The following is a 24,811-nucleotide window of genomic DNA, read 5'->3' as shown; positions in this document are numbered from 1 at the left end:
AGCACCATATCCTAATGGTAAGTTACAGTATTATAGCACTGTTACGGAAGCACCATATCCTAATGGGAAGTTACAGTATTATAGCACTGTTACGGAAGCACCATATCCTAATGGGAAGTTACAGTAGTATAGCACTGTTACGGAAGCACCATATCCTAATGGGAAATTAAGTTTGAAATACAAATTGGATAGTGATACATTTTGGCAGTTTATGCTTCCATATCGAACACTGTCATAAGGATTTTACATTTTTTTTATCAAGACAGTTGAATGTTGTTGTTTTTTTCTGCTTCATCACAGATTTCCAGGAGCCTTATGCTGTAGTTGTCCTCTTGGAAAAGGATTTAGTTGTCATCGACCTTGAACAAATTGGGTGAGTCTTGTAGTGACAAATGCTACATTATGCTTACTAATGCTGGCACAATACATGGAACAATGTCCTGCTGTTAGCTAACTTCAGTAGTAGGGTAGAGGGGTTGGAATAAAAGCACAAGTTTCTATTGGGCATCCGCGTACGTTAGACAATAAAGTCGTCTTCTGAATCTGGGTCTTACAACCACAGCTTTTTCCCCTTTTTGATTGACAGGTACCCAATATTTGAGAACCCGTACCCTCTGTCGATCCACGAGTCTCCAGTGACGTGCGTGGAGTACTTTGCTGACTGCCCTCCTGAACTCATACCTGCACTTTACTCTGTGGGCTCCCGGCAAAAGAGACAGGGTTACAGTAAGAAGGTAATGTGTCCCACTTAAAAAAAAAAACTGTTCTAGAGTAAGTAGTTCTATATTTTGGTTGTATCTATATGGTCACATGGTTATTGTTGTGTAGTAAAGGCATTTTTTTGTATTTCCAGGAATGGCCTATAAGTGGTGGTAACTGGGGCCAAGGCACACTGAGCTACCCCGAGATCATCGTCACTGGGTGAGTACCTACCGAACACCTGAGGGCTGAAACACAACTATAGAGATTGTATAATGCACTTCTATACGTAAAAGTGTTTCGAAGTGTGCACAACATTTACCTAACAAACTGTATTACAATTGTGTACAGTGCCTTCGGAATGTATTCAGACCCCTTGACTTTTTCCACATTTTGCTACGTTACAGCCTTATTCTAAAATGGATTAAACAAAAAAGAAATCCTCATCAATCTACACACAATACCCCATACTGGCAAATCAAAAACAGGTTTTTAGAGATTTTAGCAAATATATTAAAATTAAAGAACAGATACCTTATTTCCATAAGTAGACCCTTTGCTATGAGACTTAAAATTAGGCTCAGGTGCATCCTGTTTCCATTGATCATCCTACAACTTGATTGGAGTCCACCTGTGTTACATTCAATTGATTAGATAGGATTTGGAAAGCATGCCCCTGTCTATATAAGGTTGTTGACAGTTGACCGTGCATGTCAGAACAAAAACCAAGCCATGAGGTCGACGGAATTGTCCGTAGAGCTCCAAGACGGGATTGTCAAGGCACAGATCTGGGGAAGGGTACAAAAACATTTCTGCAACATTGAAGGCCCCCTAGAACACTGTGGCCTCCATCATTCTTAAATGGAAGAAGTTTGGAACTACCAATTATCTTCCTAGAACTGACTACCCTGGCAAACTGATCAATCTGAGGAGAAGAGCCTTGGTCAGGGAGGTGACCAAGAACCTGATGGTCATTCTGACAGAGCTCTAGAGTTCCACTATCCAGAAGGACAACCATCTCTGCAGCACGCCACCAATCAGGCCTTTATTGGGGGCGGGGCGGCAGGGTGGCCTAGTGGTTAGAGCGTTGGACTAGTAACCAGAAGGTTGCAAGTTCAAACCCCCGAGCTGACAAGGTACAAATCTGTCATTCTGCCCCTGAACAGGCAGTTAACCCACTGTTCCTAGGCTGTCATTGAAAATAAGAATTTGTTCTTAACTGACTTGCCTGGTTAAATAAAGGTAAAATAAATGTAAACAATTGTAAAGTGGCCAGATGGAAGCCAATCCTCTGCAAAAGGCACATGACAGCCCGCTTGGAGTTTGCCAAAAGGCACCTATAGACTCTCAGACCATGAGAAACAAGATTCTCTGGTCTGATGAAACCAAGGTTGAATACTTTGGCCTGAATGCCAAGCATCACATCTGGAGGAAACCTGGCACCATCCCTATGATGAAGCGGCAGGGACTGGGAGACTGGTCAGGATCGATGCAAAGGTGAATGGAGCAAAGTACAGAGAGATCTTTGATGAAAACCTGATCCAGAGCACTCAGGACCACAGACTGGGGCAAAGGTCCACAACAGGACAACAACCCTAAGCACACAGCCAAGACAACACAGGAGTGGCTAAATGTCCTTGAGTGGCCCAGCCATAGCCCAGACTTGAACCCGATCGAACATCTCTGGAGAGACCTGAAAGTAGCTGTGCAGCAACGCTGCCAATGGTTCCCGAAGGCACTGTATTTACCATAGGAGTTTACCAACACAGCTGATCCATTTTCCTTCTTTGCAATGAACAGACATGCTGACGGATCAATCAAGTTTTGGGATGCTTCTGCAAGTGAGTATGCTTTTTAATTTGATTCCTTCCATATATAATTGGATGAAATAAGAATACCACAACGGTTCGTCCCTTTTGTGAAGAAATGTACTTCATTTGTATACAGTATGTAGAGCCAATGATACCTGTAGATCAATGCTCATAGTTCATTATAATATATGTTAACATGACATTTTATTAATTAGGCAGATGCTCTTATCCAGAGCGACTTACAGGAACAATTAAGGTTAAGTGCATTGCTCAAGGGCACATGGACAGATTTTTCACATAGTTTGCTCTGGGATTTGAAACAGCGACCCTTTCAGTTACTTTAACCACACCACACTAGACTAACTGCCACCCCCATTGTCTCCGTTCCTCTGTCCTAGTAATGCTCCAAGTACTGTACAAGCTGAAGACTGCCAAGGTGTTTGAGAAGGCTCCAAAGGGCAGTAAGGAGGAGAAGCCGAGCACAGAGATAGTGGATGAGGATCCCTTTGCCATCCAGACTTTGTCGTGGTGCCCAGCGAGCAGAATGCTGTGTGTGGCCGGAGTCTCCGCCCACGTCATCATCTATAGGTTCAGCAAACAGGAAATGACCACAGAGGTGGTGCAGGTAACCATAGCAACCAGTTTCAATATTCTGTTTATGCAGTGTTTTGTATAATATCTGTACCGTATTCTAATGAAAACAGTTTCTCAATATTATATCAATGCAGTGTTTTGAGTATAGGTACTGCACACCAGGATGTTTCCCGATGTTGTATCCATGCAGTGTTTTGAGTATAGGTACTGCACACCAGGATGTTTCCCGATGTTGTATCCATGCAGTGTTTTGAGTATAGGTACTGCACACCAGGATGTTTACCGATGTTGTATCCATGCAGTGTTTTGAGTATATGTACTGTACACTAGGATATTTCTCGATGTTGTATCCATGCAGTGTTTTGACTATACACTGAGTGTACAAAACATTAAGAACACCTGCTCTTTCCATGACATAGACTGACCAGGTGAAAGCTATGATCCCTTATTGATGTCACTTGTTAAATGCACTTCAATCAGTGTAGATGAAGGGGAGGAGACAGGTTAAAGAACGATATTTAAGCCTTGAGACAATTGAGCCATGGATTGTGTGTGTGTCATTCAGAGGGTGAAGATGTGTCTTTGAACGGGGTATGGTAGTAAGTGCCAGGCGCACCGGTTTGTGTCAAGAACTGCAACGCTGCTGGGTTTTTCACGCTCAACAGTTTCCTGTGTGTATCAAGAAGGGTCCACCACCCGAAGGACATCCAGCCAACTTGACACAACTGTGGGAAGCATTGGAGTCAACATGGGCCAACATCCCTGTGGAACACTTTCAACACCTTGTAGAGACCATGTCCCAATTAATCGAGGCTGTTTTGAGGGCAAAGGGGGGTGGGGGGTATGGGGTGCGCAACTCAATATTAGCAAGGTGTTCCTGATGTTTTGTACACTCAGTGTATTGTATAGCAGCAATGTGAGGCTGTATACTGTACCAGCAATGTGAGGGTATATACCAGTAATGTGTTTTTTACCTGACTAATCAGGAATTCCTTATTTTCTGGCATTGATAAATTTATAAATAATTTAAAAAATAAATTCCTAATTTATTTGATATGCCTTTTATTATCGTTTTCCAGATGTTTCCCAGCTATTAGTCTTTCTGTTTCTAGGTATTATTACTCTCTCTCCTCAGCTGTTGGAGGTGCGTATGCAGGGTGAGCTGAACGATGTGGATTCTCCAGACCCAGCAGGAGACCATCCTCCCACCCCATCTACCCCAGTACCCCCCTCCTCCTCCAGCCCTACCCAGGAGGGAGAGCCCCCTGAGGCCCAGCCCTTCACCTCTGATGACCGGCCCAGGGATAACGGACCAGGCCTTAAGTATGGACCACCAGACAGTGCATGTTCTTCTCCTGCCAGGCATTGACATTTTCTATTGTAGACTTCAAAACTCCAGTATTCTGTTTTATTACAAGAAGTGTCATCCATGAAGAAAAGACAAGATTGTGATAAGTAGGCTATTTGTATGTAAGATTAATGCACGTACAAATGCATTATAAACCGTGAACAATAGGTGATGGTGTAGCATTGAATCTAGGTACAGTAAAGACTGTTCACTGCATGTTGTCTGGTGTGTCGTGTCTGTAGGGTCTGGAGCGCCCCTCTGAAGCAGTCTCCTGGTTACCAGGTGGAGCTGGTCATTCAACTGGTCTGGGTTAGTGGGGAGCCGCCGCAGCAGATCACCAGCCTGGCCGTCAGCTCGTCAGACGGACTGTAAGTCCGCCTGTCCGTCCATCTGTCAGCATGAACCTCTGCTCTCTTGATGGTTAAGGTGTACATGAGACACATCACCTACAGCTGTATTCATGCAGTGAGCAGAGATCACAGACAAATGGAATATACTGGAACTCAGGGCATATCATTTACTTTTTGGTCAATCAGGTAAAAAAATCTACCAGCTGCTCAGATGTTTTACCAGCCCAAATATTTTTTTCCTGCTAAAATTACACCAACAAAACACACACAAAAGGATGAGCATGCTTTGTAATGTTTCTAAAACATAATACTTTTTTTATTCATTATTCTATCAGGTAAGTTGACTGAGAACACATTCTCATTTACAGCAACGACCTAAGAAATAGTTACAGGGGAGAGGAGGGGGATGAATGAGCCAATTGTAACCTGGGGATTATTAGGTGACCGTGATGGTTTGAGGGCCAGATTGGGAATTTAGCCAGGACACTGGGGTTAACACCCCTACTCTTACGTTAAGTGCCGTGGGATCTTTAATGACCTTGGAGAGTCAGGACACCCGTTTAACGTCCCATTCGAAAGACGACACCCTACACAGGGCAGTGTCCCCAATCACTGCCCTGGGGCATTGGGATATTTTTTTTAGACCAGCGGAAAGAATGCCCCCTACTGGCCCTCCAACACCACTTCCAGCAGCATCTGGTCTCCCATCCAGGGACTGACCAGGACCAACCCTGCTTAGCTTCAGAAGCAAGCCAGCAGTGGCTGGTATGCTGCTGGCGCAATACATGTATTACTAGTAAGAAGTAATGTGATATATTGTTTAATTACATTTTTATTAACCAAAATATAATGTGAGACAAAAATGTTCACCTGCCCCTTTTAAGGGCGTGAGTTTACCGCGGTAGCGCGACTTCAGTCATGTTTGTGCCTGTGAGATTGAGTCTGACTAACAGAGGCGTTGTCTTCTCTTCCCCAAGCAGTTGAAACTCAAACATAGAAATACGACCTAGCTTGTGAACAGAACAATGAAACTAGCCAAGAAACACAAGGACAAAGTCTCACTTCAGTAGACTTTGGTTTCAAGTAAATTAGACCAACTTTTATGCCTGCGCTAGCACTTCTAAATGAATCTTTCACTCAGCTCTTCACTTGCGCACAGCTATGGAGCGAGATACCTGCCAAAAGGTTGGGGTAGGATAGTAAGAAAATCCATACGGAAATTGTTAGGATCGTAAGAAAAGCCATGTGTGAAACGTAAACATGAAATTGAATCTGTGAACATACAAACACCATGTTACGATTACGGAAGAACATTTTAGACTTGAACAAATCTAGTGTTGCAATTCTGACGTACAATAATACCTTTCAGAGTTTTGGCAGTTTCATCTCACCAACCCCAAAAAATGTACACAAACGGCCTGTGTAGAAGTAATGGGAACCGGAAAGAGGCATCTTGCACGTTTTCAAGTTAAGAGTCTCCGTTCTCTTGTACTCTTCAGTTGAGTTAACTTCACATTTAGGTTGCTAATGTAATGGATTTGTTTACCAGCGCAAGTCTAGATAGCACTAGCTGTATTATGCCTACCGTTAAGTTTCAGTCTGCTAGTTGTATCGCTACAGCATGGACATATCTCTGGGTGACGTGGACATCCTCATGCACCTTATCAAAATATTACTCAGTATCGCACCATCCCATTCTCTGGGGTCTGTCTGCAATCATAACCAGTAGAATCTAACAGGAATAATGAATCATAACCAGTAGTATCTAACAGGAATAATGAATCATAACCAGTAGAATCTAACAGGAATAATGAATCATAACCAGTAGAATCTAACAGGAATAATGAATCATAACCAGTAGAATCTAACAGGAATATTGAATCATAACCAGTAGAATCTAACAGGAATAATGAATCATAACCAGTAGTATCTAACAGGAATATTGAATCATAACCAGTAGTATCTAACAGGAATAATGAATCATAACCAGTAGTATCTAACAGGAATAATGAATCATAACCAGTAGAATCTACCGGGAATAATGAATCATAGTAATAGTATCTAACAGGAATAATGAATCATAACCAGTAGTATCTAACAGGAATAATGAATCATAACCAGTAGTATCTAACAGGAATAATGAATCATAACCAGTAGAATCTAACAGGAATAATGAATCATAGTAATAGTATCTAACAGGAATAATGAATCATAACCAGTAGTATCTAACAGGAATAATGAATCATAACCAGTAGAATCTACCGGGAATAATGAATCATAGTAATAGTATCTAACAGGAATAATGAATCATAACCAGTAGTATCTAACAGGAATAATGAATCATAACCAGTAGTATCTAACAGGAATAATGAATCATAACCAGTAGTATCTAACAGGAATAATGAATCATAACCAGTAGTATCTAACAGGAATAATGAATCATAACCAGTAGTATCTAACAGGAATAATGAATCATAACCAGTAGTATCTAACAGGAATAATGAATCATAACCAGTAGTATCTAACAGGAATAATGAATCATAACCAGTAGAATCTAACAGGAATAATGAATCATAACCAGTAGAATCTAACAGGAATAATGAATCATAACCAGTAGTATCTAACAGGAATAATGAATCATAACCAGTAGTATCTACCGGGAATAATGAATCATAACCAGTAGAATCTAACAGGAATAATGAATCATAACCAGTAGAATCTAACAGGAATAATGAATCATAACCAGTAGTATCTAACAGGAATAATGAATCATAACCAGTAGTATCTACCGGGAATAATGAATCATAACCAGTAGAATCTAACAGGAATAATGAATCATAACCAGTAGTATCTAACAGGAATAATGAATCATAACCAGTAGTATCTAACAGGAATAATGAATCATAACCAGTAGAATCTAACAGGAATAATGAATCATAACCAGTAGTATCTAACAGGAATAATGAATCATAACCAGTAGTATCTAACAGGAATATTTAATGATAACCAGTAGTATCTAACAGGAATAATGAATCATAGTAATAGTATCTAACAGGAATAATGAATCATAACCAGTAGTATCTACCGGGAATAATGAATCATAACCAGTAGTATCTAACAGGAATAATGAATGATAACCAGTAGTATCTAACAGGAATATTTAATCATAACCAGTAGTATCTACCGGGAATAATGAATCATAGTAATAGTATCTAACAGGAATAATGAATCATAACCAGTAGTATCTAACAGGAATATTTAATGATAACCAGTAGTATCTAACAGGAATAATGAATCATAGTAGTAGTATCTAACAGGAATAATGAATCATAACCAGTAGAATCTAACAGGAATAATGAATCATAACCAGTAGAATCTAACAGGAATATTGAATCATAACCAGTAGTATCTAACAGGAATAATGAATCATAACCAGTAGAATCTAACAGGAATAATGAATCATAACCAGTAGAATCTAACAGGAATAATGAATCATAACCAGTAGAATCTAACAGGAATAATGAATCATAACCAGTAGTATCTACCAGGAATAATGAATCATAACCAGTAGAATCTAACAGGAATATTTAATCATAACCAGTAGAATCTAACAGGAATATTGAATCATAACCAGTAGTATCTACCGGGAATAATGAATCATAACCAGTAGTATCTAACAGGAATAATGAATTATAACCAGTAGTATCTAACAGGAATAATGAATCATAACCAGTAGTATCTAACAGGAATAATGAATCATAGTAGTAGTATCTAACAGGAATAATGAATCATAACCAGTAGAATCTAACAGGAATAATGAATCATAACCAGTAGTATCTAACAGGAATAATGAATCATAACCAGTAGTATCTAACAGGAATAATGAATCATAACCAGTAGTATCTAACAGGAATATTTAATCATAACCAGTAGTATCTAACAGGAATAATGAATCATAACCAGTAGAATCTAACAGGAATATTTAATCATAACCAGTAGTATCTAACAGGAATATTTAATCATAACCAGTAGTATCTAACAGGAATATTTAATCATAACCAGTAGTATCTAACAGGAATAATGAATCATAACCAGTAGTATCTAACAGGAATATTTAATCATAACCAGTAGTATCTAACAGGAATAATGAATCATAGTAATAGTATCTAACAGGAATAATGAATCATAACCAGTAGTATCTAACAGGAATATTTAATGATAACCAGTAGTATCTAACAGGAATAATGAATCATAGTAATAGTATCTAACAGGAATAATGAATCATAACCAGTAGTATCTAACAGGAATATTTAATGATAACCAGTAGTATCTAACAGGAATAATGAATCATAACCAGTAGTATCTAACAGGAATATTTAATCATAACCAGTAGTATCTAACAGGAATAATGAATCATAGTAATAGTATCTAACAGGAATAATGAATCATAACCAGTAGTATCTAACAGGAATATTTAATGATAACCAGTAGTATCTAACAGGAATAATGAATCATAACCAGTAGTATCTAACAGGAATAATGAATCATAACCAGTAGTATCTAACAGGAATAATGAATCATAACCAGTAGTATCTAACAGGAATAATGAATCATAACCAGTAGAATCTAACAGGAATAATGAATCATAACCAGTAGAATCTAACAGGAATATTTAATCATAACCAGTAGTATCTAACAGGAATAATGAATCATAACCAGTAGTATCTACCGGGAATAATGAATCATAGTAATAGTATCTAACAGGAATAATGAATCATAACCAGTAGTATCTAACAGGAATAATGAATCATAACCAGTAGTATCTAACAGGAATAATGAATCATAACCAGTAGTATCTAACAGGAATAATGAATCATAACCAGTAGTATCTAACAGGAATAATGAATCATAACCAGTAGAATCTAACAGGAATAATGAATCATAACCAGTAGTATCTAACAGGAATAATGAATCATAACCAGTAGTATCTAACAGGAATATTGAATCATAACCAGTAGTATCTAACAGGAATAATGAATCATAACCAGTAGTATCTAACAGGAATAATGAATCATAGTAATAGCTGTTTGGTGAATCTGTTAATTATGTATGACCACTGGAGTCCTCGCCACTCAACATATTTTTTATAGAATATTTTGATATTTATTTAATCACTCAATCTTTCATATTCTGTAGGAGAGGTAAATATGAATGTAAAACAATTTGACATGATTTCTATGAACAGGGTCATGAACCAATGGACTTTGAAATGAACAAGAGGTTAAACGTCGGCTAAGTCTAGCATAAGCTTCCTCCCACACTTTACACTTTACAATAACTCTGTTGCAGTGGTCTTAGGTAGTCTCCAGGCCTATTTGCCGACTAGCCAAATAAAATAGTGCCTAGCATGCTTGATGCGTGCAACTCGTCATTCCAACATATTTGAACATTTCATTCACTCTTCAGTATGTCATCCATTCAGTCATTTGTCTGAGTTGCAATAAGAACTAAATCAAAGAGAACAGAACAGTCTTATTCTTTTGTTTATTGAAACCAGTGTGTGTATTCAAAATGTATCTAAATTCTCCAAAGTTCTTTCATAATTCAATGTTTAATTTAGGCCTATCCAAATACAAAATAGGCCTTACATTTTTGGGGGTTAACTGCCTTGGGTTAACTGCCTTGTTCAGGGGCAGAACAACAGGTTTTTACCTTGTCAGCTCGGGGATTCGATCTTGCAACCTTTACGGTTTCTAGTCCAACGCTCTAACCACTAGGCTACCTGCCGCTCTAACCACTAGGCTACCTGCCGCTCTAACCACTAGGCTACCTGCCACTCTAACTACTAGGCTACCTGCCACTCTAACCACTAGGCTACCTGCCACTCTAACCACTAGGCTACCTGCCACTCTAACCACTAGGCTACCTGCCACTCTAACCACTAGGCTACCTGCCACTCTAACCACTAGGCTACCTGCCGCTCTAACCACTAGGCTACCTGCCGCTCTAACCACTAGGCTACCTGCCACTCTAACCACTAGGCTACCTGCCGCTCTAACCACTAGGCTACCTGCCACTCTAACCACTAGGCTACCTGCCGCTCTAACCACTAGGCTACCTGCCGCTCTAACCACTAGGCTACCTGCCGCTCTAACCACTAGGCTACCTGCCACTCTAACCACTAGGCTACCTGCCACTCTAACCACTAGGCTACCTGCCGCTCTAACTACTAGGCTACCTGCCACTCTAACCACTAGGCTACCTGCCGCTCTAACCACTAGGCTACCTGCCGCTCTAACCACTAGGCTACCTGCCGCTCTAACCACTAGGCTACCTGCCACTCCTTGAATAGGCTATAGATAGTCTTGACCATTGGGACCCCTTGGCTAGTTCGCTCAGGCCAGGTTACAGCCAAGACTGAACCAATATGTCGTTTTGGCTCATTTATTGATATGGATATAGCCTCTACGTGATGGGGTTGTGCAACGTAAATGGCTATAACAAGCCTCCATACAGAGTGGAATTCACGAATACAACAGTCAAAAGGCCTAGTATAAGGCCTACAGTCCGTGCTCCCAAATACTGGGAAAAGTGTGATTCATTAGGTTACATGATCACAACAGTAGCCGCACGCGGCTATAAAAATTAATTCTGAAATGATATGGCCATTAAATAACACACAACAGCATGGTATATTTAGATCGTGGAATAGGCCCAGCCTAAACCATATTTTGCAGCGCAGGCAGTTATTCTAGACAAGGCTCTTCTGTGAATTTACCATTCTCACACAAGTCATTTGCTGAAGGCCCAAGCCTATACTACGCCATGTACTTGTGTAATGTCGTTATTGAATGCAGTTCTAAAACAAGCTCTAGACTTTTATTTTGGAAATGCAACCTGAAGCTGCATAGCAACACTAACGTCTGGGTTAGAGTTGCTCGATAGACTAGCAACGCTCGGTTTATGTCCGTTGCAGATGCCACATCACTGACAAAAGTTTGTACGTATAAAAAAGATCTGTAACCAAGTGAAGGGAGAAGTAAAGGGTGTTTACAAATCTAATTCAACGTTTACGTTTAGTGTTTCACGCATGGCTTTTCTTACAATCCTAACAATTTACTTTTTTTACGATCCTAACGAAGCGTACGTTCAACCTTTTGTCAGCGATGTCGCTCCATACACTTCCCCCAGCCAGGCAGTGTTGCAGGGAGAGATCTTGCTCCATACACTTCACCCAGCCAGGCAGTGTTGCAGGGAGAGATCTCGCTCCATACACTTCACCCAGCCAGGCAGTGTTGCAGGGAGAGATCTTGCTCCATACACTTCACCCAGCCAGGCAGTGTTGCAGGGAGAGATCTTGCTCCATACACTTCACCCAGCCAGGCAGTGTTGCAGGGAGAGATCTCGCTCCATACACTTCACCCAGCCAGGCAGTGTTGCAGGGAGAGATCTTGCTCCATACACTTCACCCAGCCAGGCAGTGTTGCAGGGAGAGATCTCGCTCCATACACTTACCCCAGCCAGGCAGTGTTGCAGGGAGAGATCTCGCTCCATACACTTCCCCCAGCCAGGCAGTGTTGCAGGGAGAGATCTCGCTCCATACACTTCCCCCAGCCAGGCAGTGTTGCAGGGAGAGATCTCGCTCCATACACTTCCCCCAGCCAGGCAGTGTTGCAGGGAGAGATCTCGCTCCATACACTTCCCCCAGCCAGGCAGTGTTGCAGGGAGAGGTGGAATTAGGCTATATAGCATTTGTAGTTATTTGACTTTGTGCGATTAATTTACCAGCTATGAAACAAAACGGCAGAAATCATTTGACAACAGCTACTGCAGCATTTATTTTACTATAAATGTGATCGTACTTGACTATTTTTTTTATTTTCTATTAACAAATGTGAGTGAAATGCTCGCACTGTGGAGCCCTGACCACAAGGTAACATGTCTGGTGAAATAGACATCTTACCCACAAATTGCCTAAATCTACCTGCAGGTGGCGGGTGTTAATTTTAGGCCCTGCTGTAACTGAATCGAATGCTTTATTGGTTGTATGTTGGGCTTAACAGTTTGTGTTGTTTCTAAAACTGCAGGTGACCCGAGTTCAGTAAAAATGATGAACCTTTTATTTTCCTCCCACAGTGTGGTGTTTGGCAACAGCAGCGGTCTGGCTGTCGTGGACTACCTTCAGAAGAGCCTCCTCCTGAACATGAGCACGTCAGAGCTGTACAGTCCCTCAGACCCCTACCAGAGACAGCCTCGGTCGCCTCGCAAGACACGCCAGCCATCTGGAGGTGAAGGGAGCATGCGTTCACATCTTAATGTTCAGATGAGTAGGCTACGGCATGTAGCTATGTTCACAGAAATTAAAGGAAGTATGTTCACACAGAATGTCATGTCAAAAAGACTACAATATCTTCCTTGTGTTTTTTTAAATGTCCCCCCCCCCCAGGGGAAAACAACTTAAGTATGTTCTCTAGAACCCCTACCTGATAGTGTCATGAAAGTGATTAGTATAGTAGTGTGTTGTCAAGTGAGTTGTAGTTTGGACTGAAAGGTATTGATAGTCCAGAGTATAGAATGAGAACACAACTACTGTATATAACGGAGATCTCTGTGGTCCAGTATATGCCTGACCTATTAAAGCCAGTAAGCTAGCTAGAGGAGCAGGCCTCACACTAGGCTTGGGTGGTAACCAGATTTTCATTTCGTCATACAGTCCTTCTCTCATCCCGGGATTTACAATATTACCAACATAGCACACACAAGGGGGTGATAAAAACGCAAGAAAAGCCCATTGGTCCTCTATTACCAGAATGCTGACAAAATTAGCACAAACTAATAGAGAAATCGCATAAATGCTAACGAAAACAAGCAAACTAATTTTAAAGACAGGCAAATTCAGCTCATAAAGTTATACAAGCATAGCTAGTAGCACTACCAAATGTCATTTTCATTGACTGTTGACATTTACAAGCGAAAGTGAACGAGATAAACGGTGCAAATGAACGAAGATGTGATGCATACTTTGTTGAAGGAAGATCAGCATGTCTACACGGAGCATAGGGGAGAAGAATAGAGAAGGAAGAGCAGCATGTGTACACGGAGCATAGGGGAGAAGAATAGAGAAGGAAGAGCAGCATGTGTACATGGAGCATAGGGGAGAAGAATAGAGAAGGAAGAGCAGCATGTGTACATGGAGCATAGGGGAGAAGAATAGAGAAGGAAGAGCAGCATGTGTACACGGAGCATAGGGGAGAAGGAAGAGCAGCATGTGTACACAGAGCATAGGGGAGAAGGAAGAGCAGCATGTGTACATGGAGCATAGGGGAGAAGAATAGAGAAGGAAGAGCAGCATGTGTACACGGAGCATAGGGGAGAAGGAAGAGCAGCATGTGTACACAGAGCATAGGGGAGAAGGAAGAGCAGCATGTGTACATGGAGCATAGGGGAGAAGAATAGAGAAGGAAGAGCAGCATGTGTACACGGAGCATAGGGGAGAAGGAAGAGCAGCATGTGTACACAGAGCATAGGGGAGAAGAATAGAGAAGGAAGAGCAGCATGTGTACACGGAGCATAGGGGAGAAGAATAGAGAAGGAAGAGCAGCATGTCTACACGGAGCATAGGGGAGAAGAATAGAGAAGGAAGAGCAGCATGTGTACACAGAGCATAGGGGAGAAGGAAGAGCAGCATGTGTACACGGAGCATAGGGGAGAAGGAAGAGCAGCATGTGTACACGGAGCATAGGGGAGAAGAATAGAGAAGGAAGAGCAGCATGTGTACACGGAGCATAGGGGAGAAGAATAGAGAAGGAAGAGCAGCATGTGTACACAGAGCATAGGGGAGAAGGAAGAGCAGCATGTGTACACAGAGCATAGGGGAGAAGGAAGATCAGCATGTGTACACGGAGCATAGGGGAGAAGAATAGAGAAGGAAGAGCAGCATGTGTACACAGAGCATAGGGGAGAAGGAAGAGCAGCATGTGTACACAGAGCATAGGGGAGAAGAATAGAGAAGGAAGAGCAGCATGTGTACACAGAGCATAGGGGAGAAGGAAGAGCAGCATGTGTACACGGAGCATAGGGGAGAAGGAAGAGCAGCATGTGTACATGGAGCATAGGGGAGAAGGAAGAGCAGCATGTGTACACGGAGCATAGGGGAGAAGAATAGAGAAGGAAGAGCAGCATGTGTACACAGAGCATAGGGGAGAAGAATAGAGAAGGAAGAGCAGCATGTGTACACGGAGCATAGGGGAGAAGGAAGAGCAGCATGTCTACACGGAGCATAGGGGAGAAGAATAGAGAAGGAAGAGCAGCATGTGTACACGGAGCATAGGGGAGAAGAATAGAGAAGGAAGAGCAGCATGTGTACACGGAGCATAGGGGAGAAGAATAGAGAAGGAAGAGCAGCATGTGTACACAGCATAGGGGAGAAGAATAGAGAAGGAAGAGCAGCATGTGTACACGGAGCATAGGGGAGAAGAATAGAGAAGGAAGAGCAGCATGTGTACACGGAGCATAGGGGAGAAGGAAGAGCAGCATGTGTACACGGAGCATAGGGGAGAAGGAAGAGCAGCATGTGTACACGGAGCATAGGGGAGAAGGAAGAGCAGCATGTGTACACGGAGCATAGGGGAGAAGGAAGAGCAGCATGTGTACACGGAGCATAGGGGAGAAGAATAGAGAAGGAAGAGCAGCATGTGTACACAGAGCATAGGGGAGAAGGAAGAGCAGCATGTGTACACAGAGCATAGGGGAGAAGAATAGAGAAGGAAGAGCAGCATGTGTACACAGAGCATAGGGGAGAAGGAAGAGCAGCATGTGTACACGGAGCATAGGGGAGAAGGAAGAGCAGCATGTGTACATGGAGCATAGGGGAGAAGGAAGAGCAGCATGTGTACACGGAGCATAGGGGAGAAGGAAGAGCAGCATGTGTACATGGAGCATAGGGGAGAAGGAAGAGCAGCATGTGTACACAGAGCATAGGGGAGAAGGAAGAGCAGCATGTGTACACAGAGCATAGGGGAGAAGAATAGAGAAGGAAGAGCAGCATGTGTACACGGAGCATAGGGGAGAAGAATAGAGAAGGAAGAGCAGCATGTGTACACGGAGCATAGGGGAGAAGGAAGAGCAGCATGTGTACACAGAGCATAGGGGAGAAGAATAGAGAAGGAAGAGCAGCATGTCTACACGGAGCATAGGGGAGAAGGAAGAGCAGCATGTGTACATGGAGCATAGGGGAGAAGAATAGAGAAGGAAGAGCAGCATGTGTACACGGAGCATAGGGGAGAAGAATAGAGAAGGAAGAGCAGCATGTGTACACAGCATAGGGGAGAAGAATAGAGAAGGAAGAGCAGCATGTGTACACGGAGCATAGGGGAGAAGAATAGAGAAGGAAGAGCAGCATGTGTACACGGAGCATAGGGGAGAAGAATAGAGAAGGAAGAGCAGCATGTGTACACAGAGCATAGGGGAGAAGAATAGAGAAGGAAGAGCAGCATGTGTACACGGAGCATAGGGGAGAAGGAAGAGCAGCATGTGTACACGGAGCATAGGGGAGAAGAATAGAGAAGGAAGAGCAGCATGTGTACACAGCATAGGGGAGAAGAATAGAGAAGGAAGAGCAGCATGTGTACACGGAGCATAGGGGAGAAGGAAGAGCAGCATGTGTACATGGAGCATAGGGGAGAAGAATAGAGAAGGAAGAGCAGCATGTGTACACAGAGCATAGGGGAGAAGGAAGAGCAGCATGTGTACACAGAGCATAGGGGAGAAGGAAGAGCAGCATGTGTACATGGAGCATAGGGGAGAAGAATAGAGAAGGAAGAGCAGCATGTGTACACAGAGCATAGGGGAGAAGGAAGAGCAGCATGTGTACACAGAGCATAGGGGAGAAGAATAGAGAAGGAAGAAAAGGGACAGTAGGAAGCACAGGGAAAAAATGGCAGCTGTACAGATCTCATTCAGAGCTCTTTGACTTCCAACGGTAAGCCATTATAAGATATTTGATAGCAATCATTTAGTAGTGATTTGCATACAAGTGTAACTTCATGACCACACAACAGAGTCGCTCATAGATATAGAATGCTATGGACTCAGCAGCTTCTGCTTTCTCCATTGGGCAATTTATAAACATACACGTGACTGGCTCAACTGTTCTGGGGAACTACAGTAAACTTCATAATGCAAAATAATTTCCTAGGTGTAATGAAGAACACAATCTGCTTTATCTCCTAAGGTATTGCACAAGTTGACTGCCCGTATTAACTTAAAAAGTAGCTACAAATATTCAAACTTATTGAAAAACGTTTTTTCAAAATTCCCCCGGTGTACTCTATATACAGTATACCACCCAAGCCTACCTCACACACTTGGCAGCCAGTTTGGCTTCACACCCCTGAGTGCGCCACCCCCTGCAGTAGCATTTGTCTCTCAACAGGAGGCATCCCTGGTGGACTGTCCATCTGTTCAGTGACACTATAGAAGCCACAGAGAAACATGCTCATCATGACTGGACTCTGTCTGTGCCGTGTTGGGAGTGGCCTGCTTTTTGCTTCCGCTGGTCGAAAGTAAATGTACATTTTGGAGCACTGTACACAAACACATTAGAGTAGGGCTTCACGCTTGTTGTTGCTTCTGACTGCCGTATCATTTCTGTCACCAATACATGCTATCTCTCTCTGTCTTGCCATACTTCCTCTTATGCTCTTTCTTTATCTTGTCATCCTACCACTCATGTTTCTCATTGTGGTCATGTCATCCTTGGCTTAGTGAGCCTCCAGGGGCTCAGCAGGACTGGGTTCAATAGTGCTCTTCAGTCATGCCTTGACTCAAATGTGGATAACTAAGCCTACAATTTCAATTCACTCACAAATCGAGTCATCTTGTCATAATTTGATTTACCGTAAAAATGTATGAGAGTTAATTTATATTTAAGTAATTAGTTTAAAAAACGGTGGTATTGTTTTTAAACCCATACATACTGATCTGCAGTACTGTTGGAGTGAATGCAGTTGCTAGCCTCTGTGAGTTAGCTGTTTTTCTGTTCTGATTCACTATCATTGTTTTGTCTCACCTATTTTCCTCTGTTGATCTCTCTCTATGGCCTTGTAAAGACAAAGACATTCCGCCTGTGACATCTTGCATGTCCCGCCTTTCTATATTTTATACGTCTATGAAAAAGACCTATCATTCTTCTAACTCCCGTAAGTCATCTCATGTTTATCACAATCTTTGTTGTCTTCTCTTTCTCTCTCCACCTTTCTCTTCAATCTGCCTTTTCTGTCAAGGCAGATTCCTCTCACTGTCTATTTCGTGCCTGTTCTCCACATCTCTGTGATAATATCACATTGGTCTAAGACATGTCTGTTCTCCACATCTCTGTGATAATATCACATTGGTCTAAGACATGTCTGTTCTCCACATCTCTGTGATAATATCACATTGGTCTAAGACATGTCTGTTCTCCACATCTCTGTGATAATATCACATTGGTCTAAGACATGTCTGTCCTTCACAGCTCTGTGATAATATCACATTGGTCTAAGACATTTCTGTTCTCCACAGCTCTGTGATAATATCACATTGGTCTAAGACATGTCTGTCCTTCACAGCTCTGTGATAATATCACATTGGTCTAAGACATTTCTGTTCTCCACATCTCTGTGATAATATCACATTGGTCTAAGACATGTCTGTCCTTCACAGCTCTGTGATAATATCACATTGGTCTAAGACATGTCTGTTCTCCACAGCTCTCAGTGATAACAGCGATGGAAACAACATTTCAGAGGAGAAAAGCAGCAAATCACCAACGTCAGGTAACATTTAATTCTCCATTACGGCATAATACAAAACGCAATCTACCTTTTTCTTGAGAAAGTACGAAAAGGACATGTTCGATATACATGTTTATCCATTTAGCTGCTTTTCAGTATCAAGGAGTGTTGAATGAGTTGATGTCCACTGAAGTGTTCTTGTTACCAGGCTCTACGACACCCACCAATTCAGACGATGAACACAAACAGAAAAGGTTTATAGAAATGGGTACTGTATAACACTGATAAATCAACAACATCTACAGAGCTTCATTCTTCCCAAACGTTCTGGCTGTCGGAAATGCAATGCAATTTTACATTTGCCTTTGTCTTTTTAAAACACATTTGCAGTGAAGTCCAAAAGCAGGCGCTTTTCCAAGACGGTTGCCAATGACTTTGGTAGTGTATGATCCCTGTGTTATAAACTCTACTGCTTTCTTTCTCTCACCGACTTCACTGGGCTTCAAACCAAGGCTATGCCCTAATCCAACATGGCTGACCTCACTGGGTTTCTAAACCAGGCTGTGCCCTAATCCAACATGGCCGATCTCGCTGGGCTTCTAACCAAGGCTATGCCCTAATCCAACATGGCCAACCTCACTGGGCTTCTAACCAAGGCTATGCCCTAATCCAACATGGCCGACCTCACTGGGTTTCTAAACAAGGCTGTGCCCTAATCCAACATGGTCTCTTACCGACTTCACTGGGCTTCTATCCAAGGCTATGCCCTAATCCAAGATGGCCGACCTCACTGGGTTTCTAAACAAGAGGTTGTGCCCCAATCCAACATGGCAGCCTATGCATCATGTGCTAATGAAGGTGATGGAGAAGAAACGTACTCAATCTGTGGGTTGTTTTTGTCAATCACAAGGTTGCTGATGTCTATTAAAGTGATCCTCTGCACTTTGTCAAATGCATGATTGATAGAGGGGTATCCACTTGTATCTCTTAGGACCAAATGTATTATGTTTTTTTGCACTAAAGTAAAATCATTGTTGTACCTGTTCTCTCTAGAGGGAATATAATGTCAAATAAAGACACTAAAAACATTTTATCACTCATCTAAAAGTGGTGTATGTTTTCACTGGTTCAAAGGTATACTAACTCTGACCATTAATCTCTTAACTAATTGAGGTATTGGGAATGTTCATCAGTAGAATAACGCAAGATTTGGTTTGACCAACTAAAAAAAGTCATTTTTATTACAGAGCTTTGATCCTTGATTATTCACTTTAATGATTTTCCCTCCCATTCCTCCCCAGTAATTTTTTGAAAAAATAACCAATAATCAATGTCTTTTTCTTGTCTACCTCTTGCTTTGTGCGTGCGTGATGCACTCAATGACCGGCTGCCTCTGAGTCTCAATGCTAATTCTACATTCTAATGCTAATTCTACATTCTAATGCTAATTCTACATTCTAATTCTACAGTCTAATTCTACATTCTAATTCTACAGTCTCCTCAAACTTTTTGCCAATGAATGATGGATGACACAAATTGCTGAAAGTGATCAAAACAAGTAGTGTTTTAATGGAGATCATTGTATTTGACATTCATTTTGCTTGATTTCAAAGTATTAATTTGTAAAGAGGGCATGTTTTATTTAATTTATTTATTTGTATTTATTTTCCTTGCAGCCAAGATGTCAAAGAAAATTAGCTCACCTACAGAGCAAAAGACAGGCCTGGGTAAGCCCTTATAACTTTGTGTTGATTACATTCCATAGTAGCCCTTTTACCTTTCAGGTGCTGTTCCCACTTCCTAAATAAACCTAACTTTCCTTACAGTTTCAATGTTTGTTTGTGAGAGTGTAGCCCTAGCCTGGTGGTACCAGCCTAATAGCTGCGTTCTCCATTGTGCATCAGAATTGTGTGCTATCTCACGATCAGGCTGGTTCCACCTGTAAGAAAGACGTGTCACTGAATGTGTGAAATTCAAATTCTGTTATCTTGTAAACTGAGACACATGTACTCTCTGTTTGGCCTCGTCCTCTCCATAAGCAGAGGAGAGGGTGCGACAGCAGCGCTCTCTCCCATATAAGAGGTGCTTTTGTTGTATGAAGGAGGGCAAGGAGTCCAGAACTTTGACCTTTGACTTTTGACACTGACTGACTGACAGACTTGTTGGTTCCAGCCTCTGCACCTCTCTGTTTCAGAGGGGTTGGGTTAAATGCGGAAGACACATTTCAGTTGAATGCATTCAGTTGTACAACTGACTAGATATCTCCCTTTCCCTTGTTTTGTTTACCATGCTATTCAAACTGCTAAACATGTGGTAAAGTATTGCCCCCTCCTGTCTCCTTAAGTTATACTGCATAAGGAAGGTATGGCTTTTTCTAGATGTTTCACATTGAGAACACACCTTCATCTTTGGCCAAATGCCCATGGTCCTACTGTAGGTGAATTAGGTGCTAAACTTATTTGTCGTTTTGAAAACAAAATTAACACTAGATCTCATGTGATCTCTCAATGATGAAACACTGTGTGGTTCTTCTGGAATTACCTTTATTTGGTGCTACTGTGGTACTTAAGATGGGTGTGTCATGTGCTGCTCCTTGTGTGCATTGTGAAGAAATGTGATGCTTTTTTCTCTAGCTTGGATATACCTCTGCATAACTAACTTGCTCATGAGACGATGCAGGACTTCTCCTGAATTTTAGAGTGTCTACATGACATTACACAGGGTCTAACCTTCCGTTGGGTTATTAACCAATCCTATTTTCCTTTCCTATTCCAACTATATCAAAGCATCCACTTTCATATTATCCCTCACTTCTCCTCTCTCTCTATTTGTCCTCTCTCCATACCATCCAGATGCCAAGGACAGTTCGTTTAGCCGCTCGAGGAGTTCCAGTGTGACCAGTATAGAGCGGGAGTCCCGCGAAGCAATCTCCTCCTTCCACTTCAGTGAGAGTTTCCCCAGGAAGACGGACAGCAGCCCCAGCCCCAGCCTGTGGTTGGGTACTACCCAGGGCACTGTCCTGGTCCTCTCCCTCAGCCTGCCACCTACAGGGGACCAGAGGCTGCAGCAACCTGTCGGAGTCTCTTCCTGTGGTAAGTGTGATTGCTGATATGAGTTAGGTTTGCGTCCCAAACTGAACCCTATTCCTTATGTAGTGTACTACTTTTGACCAGGGCCCGTAGGGCAGCCATGGTAACCTTAATAACAATAAATGACACAGTGGAGCCCATTCAACATTTCAGGTCTCGGACAAGGTTAGCCGGTTCACTGACCCATCTCTGTGACAGCAGAAGCATTACAACCACCTTGACTGTGGTGGCTGAATCTGGATGGAACTGAAAGGAATAGTTTGCGACGACATATAATCTCACAAATGTTCCAAATATGTATTAGTTTCTTTGCATTAAAGCAGTGGTTCCCAAACTGTGGTTCGGGTAGCACTAGTCGTCTGCATGTTTACTGAAGGTTGTCAGCAAACCTATATATTATTAATCAGAGAGAGAGAGAGAGAGATCCAGTATAAGGCCTTATAAATGTGTTTATAATGACGCAAGAGGTCTAACATGTCTCTTTCTATGTCCTCCAGGTACTCTGGTCAGACTAAAAGGAGGTATCCTGACTATGGCCTTCCTGGACTCCCTTGGGGCGGTCCTACCCCCTTCCTACGAGCCGTGGTCCGAGCCCAACGCTCCAGACGAGGAGAAGACGAGGAGGCGCAGGCCGGCCTCCCCACCCCCCACCCAGGAGGGTCAGGACAGCCAGTACGCTGTGGTGTGCTCAGAGAAACAGGCCAAGGTGGTGGGTCTGCCCTCCCAGTCCTGCTTCTTCAAACACAACATCACAGAGAGCTCCTTCGTGCTGAGAGCTGACGTGGTGCAGATGGCCGCTGGACTCTGCCTCGCCTGCTTCTGTGCTAATGGACACATCATGACTCTGAGGTACTCTGAAAGGTCCAGTCTGTGGTACTGTAGATACGCTGAGATACTCTGAAAGGTCCAGTCTGTGGTACTGTAGATATGCTGAGATACTCTGAAAGGTCCAGTCTGTGGTACTGTAGTTACTCTGAGATACTCTGAAAGGCCCAGTCTGAAATACTACACAGTGCCTACTTCATTCATACTGTTTGTGTCTCTCTCCCCTCTCCCAGTCTACCCAGTCTCAGACCACTCCTGGATGTGAACTACCTTCCCCTGACAGACATGAGGATAGCCCGGACCTTCTGCTTCTCCAACCTGGGCCAGGCCATGTACCTCACCTCCCCCACCGAGATACAGAGGATCACATACAGCCAGGAGACCTGCGACAATCTGCAGGTGTGCGCGTGTCTCTGTTAGGGCTGGGCGGTATACTGTATTTTACTATATACCACTTAGTTTTTTAAACTTGAACTTCTATAACGGTATTTCAATGTATGGTTTGTTACATGTGATACGCCACTCCGCCACATGTAACATCTATTTTTTGCTACTTGCTAGTCATTTTCCTCCCTCCGCCTCCGGAGTCACGAACACTTGCTGTTCACTCTGTCTACATGTTGGTGACAACGATGCCACTTTGCTTCTTAATATAAATCCACAAGCGTTCTATAGTTACAATATTAGTTTGTATCTTACAGTAGCTGTTTGCTGACCGTGTCTTAGCAAGTTGTGGCTAAAATAAAACGTGTTAATGCTAATCGCTAGTTAGCTGGCTCGCTAGCTAAACCCTCTTAGTCCTCACTCCCCCCTATCTGAGATATTTTCTGCAGCCCTCATCCTCCACATACAACACCCGTTCTGCCAGTCACATTCTGTTAAAGGTCCCCAAAGCACACACATCCTTGGGTCGCTCGTCTTTTCAGTAGCGACTGGAACGAGCTGCGACAAACACTCAAACTGGACAGTTTTATCTCAATCTCTTCATTCAAAGACTCAATCATGGACACTCAAATCAAATTGTATTTGTCACATACACATGGTTAGCAGATGTTAATGCGAGTGTAGCGAAATGCTTGTGCTTCTAGTTCCGACCATGCAGTAATTTCTAACAAGTCATCTAACAATTTCACAACAACTACCTTATACACACAAGTGTAAAGGAATGAATAAGAATATGTACATATGAATATATGGATGAGCAATGGCCGAACGGCATAGGCAAGATGCAGTAGATGGTACAGTATATACATATGAGATGATTAATGTAGGGTATGTAAACATTATATAAAGTGGCATTGTTTAAAGTGGCTAGTGATACATTTATTACATCCAATATTGAATTATTAAAGTGGCTAGAGATTTGAGTCAGTATGTTGGCAGCAGCCACTCAATGTTAGTGATGGCTGTTTTAACAGTCTGATGGCCTTGAGATAGAAGCTGTTTTTCAGTCTCTCGGTCCCAGCTTTGATGCACCTGTACAGACCTCACCTTCTGGATGATAGCGGGGTGAACAGGCAGTGGCTCGGGTGGTTGTTGTCCTTGATGATCTTTATGGCCTTCCTCTAACATCGGGTGGTGTAGGTGTCCTGGAGGGCAGGTAGTTTGCCTCCGGTGATGCGTTGTGTAGACCTCACTACCCTCTGGAGAGCCTTACGGTTGTGGGCGGTGCAGTTGCCGTACCAGGCGGTGATACAGCCCGACAGGATGCTCTCGATTGTGCATCTGTAAAAGTTTGAGTGTTTTTGGTGACAAGCCGAGTTTCTTCAGCCTCCTGAGGTTGAAGAGGCGCTGCTGCGCCTTCTTCACCACGCTGTCTGTGTGGGTGGACTCTTACTGACAGTTGTGGCTGCTCTGCGTGATGTATTGTTGTCTCTACCTTCTTGCCCTTTGTGCTGTTGTCTGTGCCCGATAAAGTTTGTACCATGTTTTGTGCTGCTGTCATGTTGTGTTGCTACCATGGAGCGTTGTCATGTGTTGCTGCCTTGCTATGTTGTTGTCTTAGGCCTCTCTTTATGTCGTGTTGTCTCTCTTGTCGTGATGTGTGTTTTGTGCTATATTTGATTTATTTTTATTTTGAATCCCCCGTCCTCGCAGGGATTTCATCTGTGGACATAGAGCTCATGCCAAAAAGCTCCAGTTTTGACTCATCTGTCCAAAGGACATTCCCCAGAAAGATTGTGTCTTGTCAATATGCATTTTAGCAAATTCCAGTCTGGCTTTTTTATGTTTTCAAAAGTGAAGTCCTCCTGGGTCCTCTTCCATGGAGCCCACTTCCGCTCAAAAAGCGATGGATGGTGCGATCAGAAACTGGCGTACCTTC

The 24,811-nt window shown here is 42.5% G+C and overlaps 2 protein-coding genes across 8 annotated transcripts in view; one reads left to right on the top strand and one right to left on the bottom strand.

Moving 5' to 3' along the window:
• The window catches only part of stxbp5b (syntaxin binding protein 5b (tomosyn)), a 52,459-nt gene that overhangs the window by 25,335 nt on the left and 2,313 nt on the right, over positions 1-24,811 (top strand). The window contains exons 11-26 of one of the 6 annotated variants that reach the window (XM_021585327.2): positions 301-373; positions 587-734; positions 854-921; positions 2,500-2,540; positions 2,909-3,135; positions 4,240-4,427; positions 4,695-4,820; positions 12,939-13,090; positions 17,912-18,001; positions 18,551-18,616; positions 18,783-18,842; positions 18,965-19,012; positions 20,251-20,301; positions 21,427-21,666; positions 22,161-22,512; positions 22,722-22,887. In XM_021585327.2, coding sequence (XP_021441002.2) covers positions 301-373; positions 587-734; positions 854-921; positions 2,500-2,540; positions 2,909-3,135; positions 4,240-4,427; positions 4,695-4,820; positions 12,939-13,090; positions 17,912-18,001; positions 18,551-18,616; positions 18,783-18,842; positions 18,965-19,012; positions 20,251-20,301; positions 21,427-21,666; positions 22,161-22,512; positions 22,722-22,887 — 2,096 coding nt within the window. The remainder of the gene's footprint in view (positions 1-300; positions 374-586; positions 735-853; positions 922-2,499; positions 2,541-2,908; positions 3,136-4,239; positions 4,428-4,694; positions 4,821-12,938; positions 13,091-17,911; positions 18,002-18,550; positions 18,617-18,782; positions 18,843-18,964; positions 19,013-20,250; positions 20,302-21,426; positions 21,667-22,160; positions 22,513-22,721; positions 22,888-24,811) is intronic. The other 5 variants (XM_021585328.2, XM_021585329.2, XM_021585330.2 and 2 more) reach the window with 5 other exon arrangements.
• On the bottom strand, positions 13,929-15,659 carry LOC118944353. 2 transcript variants are annotated; one of them, XM_036962988.1, is made up of 3 exons: positions 14,696-15,659; positions 14,528-14,621; positions 13,929-14,453 (listed from the first exon to the last, which is right to left on the bottom strand). In XM_036962988.1, the coding sequence occupies exons 1-3, from the start codon at positions 15,652-15,654 to the stop codon at positions 14,409-14,411; spliced, it is 1,098 nt and encodes a 365-aa protein (XP_036818883.1). In that variant the 5' UTR covers positions 15,655-15,659; the 3' UTR covers positions 13,929-14,408. The 2 variants fall into 2 exon arrangements, with proteins under 2 accessions (XP_036818883.1, XP_036818884.1); XM_036962989.1 differs by having other exon boundaries at positions 13,929-14,621; positions 14,696-14,900; positions 15,032-15,659.

The sequence above is a fragment of the Oncorhynchus mykiss genome, chromosome 25 (assembly GCF_013265735.2).
Source record: "Oncorhynchus mykiss isolate Arlee chromosome 25, USDA_OmykA_1.1, whole genome shotgun sequence".
Taxonomy (NCBI): domain Eukaryota; kingdom Metazoa; phylum Chordata; class Actinopteri; order Salmoniformes; family Salmonidae; genus Oncorhynchus; species Oncorhynchus mykiss.
This window is presented reverse-complemented; position numbering and strand designations above follow the sequence as displayed.

What these genes read in the sequence shown, in the direction of transcription:
- LOC118944353 (XM_036962988.1), bottom strand. Translation starts at nt 15,654, where the DNA reads ATGCTGCTCTTCCTTCTCCCCTATGCTCCGTGTACACATGCTGCTCTT. An exon ending in CCCCTATGCTCCGTGTACAC is followed by an intron (nt 14,622 to 14,695) that starts ATGCTGATCTTC and finishes CTCTGTGTACAC; the next exon opens with ATGCTGCTCTTCCTTCTCTA. An exon ending in CCCCTATGCTCCGTGTACAC is followed by an intron (nt 14,454 to 14,527) that starts ATGCTGCTCTTC and finishes CTCTGTGTACAC; the next exon opens with ATGCTGCTCTTCCTTCTCTA.